The following is an 11766-nucleotide window of genomic DNA, read 5'->3' on the forward strand; positions in this document are numbered from 1 at the left end:
AACCTACTCACCACCTGGACAAGCCCTGATCAGGTCTCTGTATCCCCGCGGGACAATCAGACAAATGTAGCTCCTAATAATAGAATTTAGGGCCTGGCTATTCCTGGCCAACAACGTGCTTCCTACCCAGGGAGATCTACGGTGGAGAGCCAGAGATGGAGGGGCAGATACAAAAGGGGGAAGGGGACAGAGGAATCAGGTTGGAAGCCAGAGAAGCAGAAGGGCCCAGCCCGCAGCAGCACTCTGGAGTCAGAGAGAAGAGCCAAGTGTCTCTCCCTCCAACAGCCCCGATCCCCTGTGAGCACGGCAGTGTTGCTGGTGAGGCCTGTCCTGTCAGGCACATCACACTCTGGGGCTCCGCTCTGGCTGGACTAAAGTTAAAAATATTGCAGGAAGCAAGTACAGGACAGAAGCTGCTGCTCAAAGAGTGCTCTTATCTCTGCCCAGCAGATCCATTAGTCTTCCCAGCACTGAGACAGGAACAGCCTCGGACCAGCGAGGGGGAGGAGGGCTGAGTCCCAGGGGAAGGGCAAGGCAGCAAGTGCTGAGTCTGCTGGGCTGCGCTCAGCTCTAAGCAGTGACACTGCTGCACCTGCCACACTGCCCCAGCACCTGCCTGGACAGACGCCTTGCAGATGTCGGATACAAGCCTGCAAAAACTGCCCCTTTCCCCAGGAGAAGCTCAGAGCCAGCAATGCACTTGTGGGACCACAAAGCCCGGGGGTAGGGCACAGCTCCGCATTTGGGGTTGGATTTCAGCCCTAAGGTTTCTAGCTGCTCCAAAGCAGTCCTGGCCAAGCACTCTGGCTGCCACAGTGATTTTCAGAGCAGACACTGGAGACACACTGCAGCTGGGTGACCAGAGCTAAACCATGTGACACCCTCACCCAGCTGCTGCAGGACCCTGGGGGTCCAACACCTCCAACCATGGCTGGGAAGGTGCTCACTCCCATCGTCTCCTCCTTGCAGGCAACAGTCAACAACCCATCCTCTCTGCCAGAAAGACATAACTGAGAGCAGTAGAAGATGGCTGCTTCTAACCAGCCTCAAGAGACTCAGTCCCTTACTGCTCAGTGCAAAGATCCTGGAGTTTCTTGATAGGAAAAACAAAACCAACTAATCAAAAACCCCAGAAAAACCCAGGCAGGACACCAGGCAACCATCAGGACCCTGAGCAGGTCAGTGCACAGGGAAACCCCCAGCCCCAGCTCTCTTGGCCAGAGCGGGCCCCAGGCTTAAGAGCTTAAGCAGCGCAGGTCAGACTCGCAGGAGGGTACGGCTGCCTTGACAATGCCTGTGCTGGCCTCAGACAAGGGGGACGGGGAGGGGGCACAGCACCTCGGTTGGGAGTAAACATTTACGTGCGTTGACACAGATAGTATTCAAGTTGGTACACCAGAGAAACCAGGACTTTAAATACCAGAGCATTCCCAAACAACAGATTAGTACATGGAGATCTTTTCTATTTTTCTTTTTTAGGATGCCTTAGAGACTTCCCAGGTTACTTTCTTTAAAAAAAAAAAAAAAAAAAAAAAAAGAAAAAAGAAAAGAAAGAATAATTATTAAAAAAGAAATACACATCAGTACTCTGTTAAGTGAACAGCCTCCTCCACAATCCAGCTGACTGCAAAGCCAGCATTGCTGCTAATAAATTAGAGGGTGCGGGTGCAGCTCTTGCCCACAAGTCTCTATACAACGGGAAACCTTTTCAAAACGTCCACAGCTCTTGCCAGGCCTCAGATGGTCCCTGGGGGATTCCCTCTGCCCTCCGAGTACCTGCCTCTCACTGATCCTGCATCTGCTGCTGCATCTTCTGCAGCATCTCTTGCATCCGCCGTAGCTGCGTGAGACAAAGAATAGGTAGTCAAAGGGGCTGCTGATCTGCACTGGGGCAGTGCCTTGCAGCTGACAAAGGGATCCCTCAGAGAGTATTAACTCCTGCCTGAGCACAGAGGCATCCGTATAGGGGCGGAGTGGAGTCACATTTCCCTGAGAGAGGAAGCCACAGCTTTCACACCCTGCCCTACACATCAGGAGCCTGTGATGGTGGAAGGCAGCAGTGGAAAGCCCCAGGACAACCTCTATAAGGCAATCCTGGAGCAACTCCTCAGATTCCAGTTCCAACACCACAGAGGCCCAGGCAGAAGTGAGTCTCACCTCCTCATCCTTCATTTTGATCAGCTTCTCTGTCTCAGTGTCCGGTGTCGGGAGGGGCAGGATAGGAATTGGGCTTTCTATCCTGTTGTCCTGAGTCAGCTTGCTAAAGAGAAGGAGAGAGGAGAGAAATGTCATCAGTCACAGTGCAGGCTGGCTGGCTTTGGTGTCAACACGTGATGGCTGACCTGCCAGCAACGTGGCACCACACACCCTGCCAGGAGGAGCAGCTGTGGGGAAAGGTAGCCCAGAGCTGTGGGATGCACTTGGATGCAGAATGAGACCAGTCAATGAAAGCTTTCAAAATGGATGCTCGTGGGTAGCTAACAGAGAAAATTATACCCTGAGATTACACCAAGAGCACACACAGAAAAGGCTGATGTTCTCATACCTTTTGTAACTGCATTCGCCAGTTTAGCAGAGACATTTACAGACAATTTATCTGGTCTCCTTTGGCTCACCTGCGTGTGGGCCTACACACATACACAGCATCAACACCACCTATCAGCATCCCTAAGGCACCAGGTGCTCACCACGGTCCTGTGTTTTTTCCAGGGAAAAAAAGCAGGGGACCGGTTTAATCGCTGCAAGTCTGATAACAAAGCCTGCCCGCACACCGAGGAGGTGGGAGACACGAGCCACGACAGACACGGCACGGGAGCGTTGCAGTGAAGGCGGGGGGTGCACACAAGTGCAGGCAGGGGACAGAGGAAGGAGGTGACTTTCTTCCAGAAGTCAGAGGTGCTCTCAGTAGGTGAGGAGAGAGCAGCAGCGGCCCAAGACGTCTGGGAATTCAAGACGCCGCTTGCAGGCATTCACCACTTGGCGTCACCGTTGGTTCATTATTGAGTCAAGTCCAGCCCTACCAAAACGTCTCTCTAGAGAAGGACCCTTATCCCTCCGCGAGAAATGGCCATGCTCTGGTTTTACGAGACTGATTCACTGGCAAGGAACTAGTCACGACGTGAGAAATGGCACCAAACTTAAGTTGTTCTTAAGCTCAGCAACTGCTTTTCCATCGTGTGCGTCTTTCAATAGAAGCGCAACCCACCTAACCAGCAGCTGCGACACTTCTCGCTGCTCCCTAGCATTTAACACAGGTATTCTGGGACTCCGTATGCTCACTGCCGAAAAACGGAGGCTCACCTGCTATGCAAAAGTACTGAGATACGTTGTGTGTGAACAGAATGTGCCCACCCGCACATTCGCACACATGCAGGGCTGCTTCTTGGCGAGGCGCAGCCATTTCCGCTCTGCAACGTGGCAGCACAGAGCCACTCGCCAGTTAGGCAGGAAGTGACGCAGATGATTTACAACAGATGAGCCAAGACCTACTTAAACCTAAAATTTGTCACCAGTATTTCAGTCATGGAACTTCTGGAGAAGGAAAAGAGGTTTTAAATGAGAAGCTCGTGAGTGTTCTCTCCTATTTTCTGATCACTGTGACTAAAACCACAGAGAATCAAACACAATGGGAAGACAATGCAGAGAAATCTTTGGAGACTTGTTAAGAGTCTTGCTAATTGCCTGGGCTCTGTTGTCTGAGAAACAGCAGCATCCCAAGGGTCACGCTGGCATTCGGACAGAACTGCAGACTTCGGAATGCCTTCCTCTCCGGCAATGCACACAGGACTCACCAGAGAGACGGTTTACCCCGTTTCATTAGCTGGCTGTATTTCACCCAGTGCTAGGAACAGCTCTTCCAAAGAATCTCCAGGCCTGCTTCCCAAGGGGGAATGCATGGGGGATCCTCAGACAGGAGGCATCCCCACCATGGGTTCAGGCTGAGAGAGACATGCTTAGATGTGCTGTTTTACTTCCCAGTGCCGTTCCCCAGCTGCAGCCCAGCATGTCCCCAGCAGACCCACAGCCTCCTGACTGACAAGCCCTTCTGAGAGCAACCTCAGCTCCGCAGAGAGTGAGACACCCCTGCCACCTCCAGCTGAAGTGGTGGGGACCCACCTGGTCATTTGCTGGATGCACTGAGCTCTGTAGTTCTCATAGTGGACATCGCAAGTGACATCCTTCAGGTCATGCATGTGTGTCCGGATCAGCATGTTCCGCAGCTTCACAAAGTCGCAGTGTGCCTGGTTTTCCACTGCAGAAGCAACAACATAAGAGTGCTTGGATGTCACATCTCACCAGCCCTCTCCAGAGAGTCCTTCTCACTTCCCAGCACACAGGCTGGACTAAAACTCCCAGGGCTCCTTCCTCATACTCCCCCCACTCTCCCCTGACACTGCCTGGGGCTCCCCTTCAGACCCTGGTACAAGCCTTGATGATGCTCCTTGACACTGAGGCCAGGCTGCTGAAGTCACCGTGTTCCCAGGACTTCTTGTGGATAAGAGGATTAACTAAGCATGTACAGCAGAGCCCAGAGGAGGATGCTGCTCCCAGGTACATGGGATGTCATTGTTTACAACCACAGTGTGCACAGCCAGTGCGGGAGGCAAACTGCTCAAAAGGCCCCGGTAGGCAGTGTCAGCCCCTGAGAGGCAAAGCCACGGGCAGGCATGGTCTGGACAGAGCTGAAAGAGCTGCTGTTACCACCGGGAGCTTGCTCCAGGAGCGCTGCGGGACTCTGCAGAGAAGCGCTGCGCTCAGTAGCTGTGTGCCTGCCGTGGCGACCTCCATTTACCTCTCTACAGGGCTGGGGCAGCCAGCTGCGTCAGGCCCAGGGTTTCATGGAGTCAATCCCACTGCCAAATGCCAGCACTATGATAGGCACGGCCCCCTTGGAAGTGGCGAGAGAGCAGAGCTAGCAGCTGGGCAACCCAAGCAGCCGGCACCAGCCCACAAGTGTATGCACAAGCTCTTGGGACCTAAAGCTGCAGGACCTTAAAGCAATGCACCAGCACCGGGGAGCCAGCAACAGCAGCAAAAGCCATTGCAGGGTTATTCTGCCTGCGGGCTTTACGAAATTCCTTCCCTAAGAAAGGAAGAAACGTTGCGCATCAGCACAGCGCATACAGGAGCAGCGGCAGCAGAGGGAGTGCAGGAGGGTTTATGATTTGGTTTGGCCAAGGGCAGTGGCTTCCCCCCAGTGCTTCCATCTCTACCCTGTCCCCTGCCGCGTGCCAAAGGCAGCACAGTCTGACACGGCTGTGCTGAGGTGAGCTCTCCCATGTTGTCCCTGTTGCAAGCGTGTGCCTGTCCTTCCCCTGTCACTGCCTGCCCCCTGCTCACAGTGCCAGCTCCCAGGCACCACGCTTACCTTCCACAATGCCCCAGGGGTAGAGCCGTCCACGGACTCGCTGGCCTTTCGCCTCCACCACAGTGTTACTGCCGATGACGGCAAAGGGAGCGCTCTCCTGGAATGAGAGGCACCGCTGAGCCCAGCTCAGCCCAGGACTGCCCACAGACCCCTCCTCCAAGGGCCCAGCTCAGGTGGAGAGGAACAGGAGAAGGAAGGTGCTGGTAGGAAAGGCACAGGGACATCCACATGTGCCACAGCACAGGACATCACGACCCAGTCGCAGAGAAAAGCCTAAGTCACTGGGATCCACAGGCAGCCTAATTCCCAGCCTGACCTTCTCAGGTCTCCTGAGGGAAGCTGTGTCTCTGCAAGTGCCTGCATCCCTTCTTTGAGGAGAAGCTCTACAAGGAAGCCAGAGCAGAAAGGCTGGGACACCAAGCAAGTGGGACAATGTAGGCTGAGAGCTTGTCCAGGCAGGAATGTACAGGCTGTGCTCCTCTCTGCTCAGAACGGAGTCAAAGCCCATTGCACCCCTCTGACAGGAGAAAGATGGCCATACAGCATGCACACACAGGGCTGGCTCAGCTCGGGAGAGGGTCAGGCCTGGGCTGCTGGGGCCTCCAGACAGGCCTGCACGATCACGTTGCATCCCCCCATGCAACTAATGTGTCACAGTGGTGCTTCACCACTCATAAATCTTTGCTCCTTGCTGACAGACACACTCAGAAATAGGTGCTTATAAATGCAGTAAACCCAGCCTTCGTCTTAAGCACACAGGCTGGGGTGCACTGAGGGAAGACTGACACTGCTTAGTGGGAGAGCAGAAGTGCCATGTCTCCATGCCACACTTGACCTCATGGCACCAGCAAGCACATGAGCACCTCCAGGCCACCTGCCACGTAAGCCAATTGGTCTGTGCCCAGGGCATCAGTAGCACAGGCCTTCGGCAAACACAGGGCAGCTCCGGCTCCTTCTGGAGCAACCAACGTAGCCATGAGCCCAACTTCGCAGTCCCCTGCTGAGCAGGATCCTTACCTTCAGCTCTCTGTCTTGCTGCTTGAACTCCTCATCTTCATCAGAGTCACACTCAGGAAACTGGTACACTTTAATGCCAAATTTGTCAATCTCTTCCCTGATCTGTGTCCGTGCAAGACAAAACCAAAAGGACGCAACACTGAGCAATACAGACATGCTGGGTTTATTCCTGTTTGTTGTGGGTTTGCTATTAGCCTACAGATGCCGAAAGAGTTTGGTGTTTCCTCTAGAGCTGGCCTCTCTGCAGACACCAACTCTCACAGCAGAGCACTGCTGCGATGAGATGTGCAGGTGCTCTGGGCACGTGTGTATGTGTATATACACACACTACGTACGTACATACGTATCTCCCCTCCTCCTCAGCCTGTCCCTGCTGCCACGTCAGGGACACCCTGTAGAGAAAGAGCGCCTCACCCTCTCCTTTAGCTTCCGGATCTCGGAGGGAATCAGGCAGTCAGCTTTGGCAATCAGGGGCACAATGTTGACCTTCTCATGCAGGGCCTTCATGAACTCAACATCCACGGGTCTCAACCTGCAGCAGGGACAAGGACAACACGATTAGCAAGGACACGCTGGGCAGCTCCCCCGCCAGCCTCTCTCCCACACTGAGCACAAAGGGAAAAGGACAGCACTGCTCTAGGGCACCGGGACAGCCCTCAGCTAGGGCTGTATCTTCAGGACAGCTGTCTCAGATTTAGCTGCTGAAAGCCTCACACAGGCGCAGGCTGGGCGTTTGCTCCTTTGCAGGCCAAACACTGCCCAGCCCGGGGTCTGCCTTCAGCTGCCCTCTGCCGCAGGTAGCCAGCGCAGCCCCTCCAGCTGCTCCCGGCTAGGCTGGCATGTGAGCCAGCAAGGGCAGGGACTGAAGGCAGCTTAAAACTCCCTTTCCTGCCCATCAGTCAGGCTTAGCTAGATAGGAAGATACAAGCTTGTGGGGCATTATTTCTCCTGATTTCCAAAACAGGCTGTAAGGCCTGAGGGAGATCCGCTCGGCCTGATCACAGGCAGTCTGCCACGGCAGTGAGGGGGACAGAGGTGGTGTGATGCTCAGCCAAGGGAGAGCACCCAGACAGCTCTTCTGTGCCAACAGCCCTGACAGTAAAAAAGCCGCCACAGGGCAATCCTGGGGGGGTGCAAGGGCCTTCCCTCTGGACTGAGTCACAGTCCAGCCCTGAAGGAGGGGCTCTCACCCGTGCCCGAAAGGTGAGATGAAGTAGAGGCAGCAGTGCACTCGGTTGTCCTGGATGTTCTTCCGGTTCAGGCCACTCTCATCGCGGAAATACTGCTCAAACTGCTGGTCAATGTAGTCAGTGATGGGCTTCCAGCTGGAAAGGGCAATTTGATCAAAACAGAATCATGGGTTTTACAGGACAGTGTCTCCTAGGGACTATGAGGCAGCAGCATCCCTTTTCCGCTGCCAGACCCCCTTCCTTCTATGAAGCACCCACAGAAAACAGATGTGGCCAAAGAGTAGCAGGAAAGCAGCCTGCTCACCACTCGGTGTTGTTAACAGCATCTCCAAAGCCTGGTGTGTCCACTATGGTCAGCTTCAGCTTGACACCCTTCTCCTCAATGTCCACTGTGTGCTTGACAATCTCCACTGTCTGGTTGATTCTCTCTGGACAGGAATATGTGAGTTAAAGCCAGGCAGTAATGCTGGGGATCCCCACTCACGCCCACAACCCAGCTCCCTCCTTATTTCAGGGAGTGACACGGGTTTCAAAAAATCCTGATCATCCTCTAAGGAGCCTCAAGGGAGTAGTACTGTGGGAGGCCAGCAGCAGGCAGACAGACTCTGAGAAGATACACAAACCTCTGAAGTGCTTGTGGCCCAGCTGTTCTGAACATTTTGTCCAGTTAGGGAAGGGGAATCCCTACCACACTCCAGCACCCAAGAACAAAAGAAAACCTCAACATTTCAACCCAAAGGGCTAGTGCTGCTTGGCAGCCTTGTCTTTCTTTCACAGGACAGAAGGACCATACAGACAAATGCTTTTTGCTCGAATGCTAGTGCCTCTGCAGCCAGCAAGGGAGAGCAGAGCAACAAACAACAGGGCTGGGTCCAGCCAAGCCTGTAGCTGCTGCTGAAGCAAGGAACCAAAGCACTAGTCCTTTGGTCAGTCTAGATCCGTGGGCACAAGAACCATTCGCACTGCTTCGTACCCAACTTACCCTCCGCGTTGAGGAGCTTTCTGTCTTTGTAGAGGTCTGTCAGGAACAGGCTATTCACCAGCGTGGATTTGCCCAGACCCGACTCTCCTAATTGACAGAGTGCAAGGGGAGGAGGGAAAAGCAAGTGACATGATCCACTAATTGACTTACAAATGAAATTCTAAACAAGGCTTTGAATCCTGAGCCAGGGGAAGTGAGACAGACAAGCTGTCAGAAGCTGTTTATTGGCATGACATTTTTTCAACGGTGGGAGGACTTGCGCTGCGAGATGTCTCAATCCCTGTACAAACTTCATCTCTCGGCTCCTCCATCCTCCCTCTCCTTCCTTTCCCTTGGTCTCTGGCTGCACCTGCCTTCACCACCCAGAACAGCCACTCTGTTAGAAGAGAAGCTTGCCTGAGTGGGTTATGAGGGGTCAGGAGGGGGCCATTCCTCCTGGGGGAACTGCGACACAGGCTGGGGATCAAAGTAAAGCCTGAGACACGGACCAGAACAGAGAAAGAGGAGGATCCGTGCACCCACCATGTGGCCCAGCCACCTCCATCCACAGGCAGTCTCACCTGCGACCATCAGGGTGAAGTCGAAACCCTTCTTCACGGATTTCCGGTGGACCTGGTTTGGCAGAGTGGCAAAGCCCACGTACTGCTTCTCATGGTCCTGCAGGGCAGAGGTGGATGGAAGCAGGTCAGGGTGTGCCACCCCTCCTGCTTGCCCCTCACACAGCAACAGGGAGTTGGATTCCCCAGGCCCCCGAGACAGAGCCCAGGGTTGAAGGAGAGGTCAGTCCCTGCCCTGGCAGCATTGTGGGCCAGGGCATGCACCTCCTCCATGCCCAGGGTCTTCTGCCCTTCCCGCAGGTGGCCCAGAGGGCCATCTTCTTCCTGTCACAGCCCTGCTCGGCTGCTCTCACCAGCCTACACCACAGTTCACAGCAGCCTCCCAGCACGGAAAGCACAAGGGAAAAGGCACATCCCACTGTTCCCATCAGAGACCACATCTGGGGCTGCTGCTGACACACAATCTTCCTAACTCTTGCTTCTCCTGCACAGTGGCAGGCTCCCTTCACAGCAGGGTCACCAAATGTCATCTCTCCCCAGGTCTTTCACAGTCCTTTCTACATCTCTTCCTGCAGAGAGGCAGTGCCTGATAGAGAGCTCTCTGTAATTAGCACCCCAGAGCTTGTGGCGTCCTGAGCTGTGTCTAGAGGAAGGCGCAGTGGCCTGGCTTCTGCTTGACCTGAGAGCGGATTATTTCTTGCTGTGTCACAGCCACTCCTGGCTGAGTAAGAGGAAATCCTGAATAATCTCTAGTGTTATTTCTGAAGAGACACAAGTTCAGGGAGCATAGTGGGAAGACATGGAAGCATTTATGACACAAGCGAGATGCTTTTGGTGAGGGCATTAGATATAGTGTTACTGGAGTGTTACCTACTGCCTAACCACCCCCCAGATGCAGCTCCCCGTTACTGGGTGCTCTCTTACAGCATAAAAGCCGCAGCCACCCCACAAGCACGGCACGTGCTCTGTACAAGCCCACTAAGTGCACACAAGGAGTGACATGACCAGTGGCGTGTTTCACAAGCACATGGATGCATTCTGCAGCCAGAAGCAAACAGGAAGCCTGTGCTGCTTCACAGGGGCACACATCCTGCTCGTGCAGGCTGTATCCCGAAAGGCAAACATGGCTTATCTACAGGGTTCACTGAGCTGCTCCTGGTCCTGCCCTCAGGCTGGGCTCAGCACCAGTCTGGTGTCCACAGCTCACGTGGCTGTGGGCAACCGTGGGCCACACGGCCTGGACACTCCATCCAGCCAGCCTCCACCTGAGCACCTCCGGTCCTTCACAGCCTGCATTCCCACGGCAGTGCATTCGCCTCCCCAGGCCTCATCACCTCATCACAGAAGCAAGGTGCACACGGAGCCTGGCAAACACTTCCCTTCTCTCCTACTTTCCAAGCTAGACCCAAGGGGAAGGGCTGTTCACAAATGCCTGAGCTAGAGGCATCAGAGACTCTGCTTTTCAACATCATTTAGAATAAACATATCCCTGGGATTCACACCACAGGCAAATCCACAGAGCCAGGAGTTCCTCAAAACCAGCCCCAGCTCCCACCAAGCCGTGGACGCCTTCAAGCCTACAGCTGTCCTCACCCCATAGCTCTCCAGGCACAGTAGGGAAGACCTGGCTATTCCTAAGTTTAACTATGACTGATCCTGGGGACAAATTATATTCGAGCTGCACTAGCAGCTCCAACGGCTGAGCTAAAAGGCAGTGACATCCCAAAGCAGCGACGCTGTGAGCAGCAGCGAGACCCCAGGCTGAAAAGTGATAGCAGCTCTGAGGAGCTGCACGCAGCAAAGCAATGTCTACCTGGGGAACACTGCAAACTGCCACCCAAAACGCTCCATAAAGGGTAAACATGAGGTGTACAAAGCAGGGTGAGAAACATGATAATGGCAAGATCAAGAAAACAAATGAAAAAAGCCGGTTCCAGCCTGTGTCCCTCGGGGCAAGGGCTGTCTCTCAGCTGCTTTGCTTCCCAGTGAAACATCCATGAACACAACCAGAGCGCACACGTAACAGCCGGCACTTCGCGGTGCAAGGACCAGTGTTGTTCAGTGAGCAGCACAAATACACAACATCCTTCCCCTTGTGTGTCCCAGACAGCCAAGCTTTGGGGCAGAGCAAGAGGCGACCTGCCCGGATCTTTACCAGGCTTTGGAGAGACAACGATCACCTGCTCTCTCCCGTGACTCGACATGTGCAATAGTACCGAGTAGAAACACTCAGGATCTCAGCACAGAGGAGAAGCCATCCCTGGGGCCAAGGTGTACCTCCACGGCAGGGTACACAGCACAGCCTCCACCGCTCCTGTCCTTCCCGCGCCACTCCTCACCTCTCTGGTGGATGTGCTGTTTAAACCAATCCACGCTTTGTGTGACTTCACCGTTCAGCCTGGGGATAAATGGGGCCTTGCTCGGTATATTCAAAAGGGCTAGAATCAAACATCATGGGACCACAGAAAATTTGAAGAACAGCCCCTAGCTCAGGTCTGGAGGAAACCCCAGAAATCAGAGAGCTTGTGCAGGATCGTGGTGCCTCTGCCTCCACTTCTTTGGCGGGGAGGCCCTCTTGGCATTACAGCCTCCAGCAGAAGCTGTCCAGCTCCCTCCCAGGCAGCCCTTCCTCCAGCCGTTCCCCTCTGGCCA

At 54.3% G+C, this 11766-nt stretch overlaps 1 protein-coding gene across 1 annotated transcript in view; it reads right to left on the reverse strand.

Annotated features, from left to right (window-relative positions):
- Window positions 1-1471: 1471 nt before the first annotated feature.
- LOC104494685 (septin-5) overlaps window positions 1472-11766 on the reverse strand; it is an 11400-nt gene continuing 1105 nt past the window's right edge. The window contains exons 2-11 of the mRNA XM_010137549.1: window positions 9118-9214; window positions 8558-8644; window positions 7880-8003; window positions 7576-7710; window positions 6800-6917; window positions 6386-6487; window positions 5369-5465; window positions 4117-4252; window positions 2158-2260; window positions 1472-1840 (exon numbers count right to left, since the gene is read on the reverse strand). Coding sequence (XP_010135851.1) covers window positions 1784-1840; window positions 2158-2260; window positions 4117-4252; window positions 5369-5465; window positions 6386-6487; window positions 6800-6917; window positions 7576-7710; window positions 7880-8003; window positions 8558-8644; window positions 9118-9214 — 1056 coding nt within the window. The 3' untranslated portion in view covers window positions 1472-1783. The remainder of the gene's footprint in view (window positions 1841-2157; window positions 2261-4116; window positions 4253-5368; window positions 5466-6385; window positions 6488-6799; window positions 6918-7575; window positions 7711-7879; window positions 8004-8557; window positions 8645-9117; window positions 9215-11766) is intronic.

This window comes from Buceros rhinoceros, unplaced genomic scaffold (genome assembly GCF_000710305.1).
Source record: "Buceros rhinoceros silvestris isolate BGI_N320 unplaced genomic scaffold, ASM71030v1 scaffold10616, whole genome shotgun sequence".
NCBI classification, from domain to species: Eukaryota; Metazoa; Chordata; class Aves; order Bucerotiformes; family Bucerotidae; genus Buceros; species Buceros rhinoceros.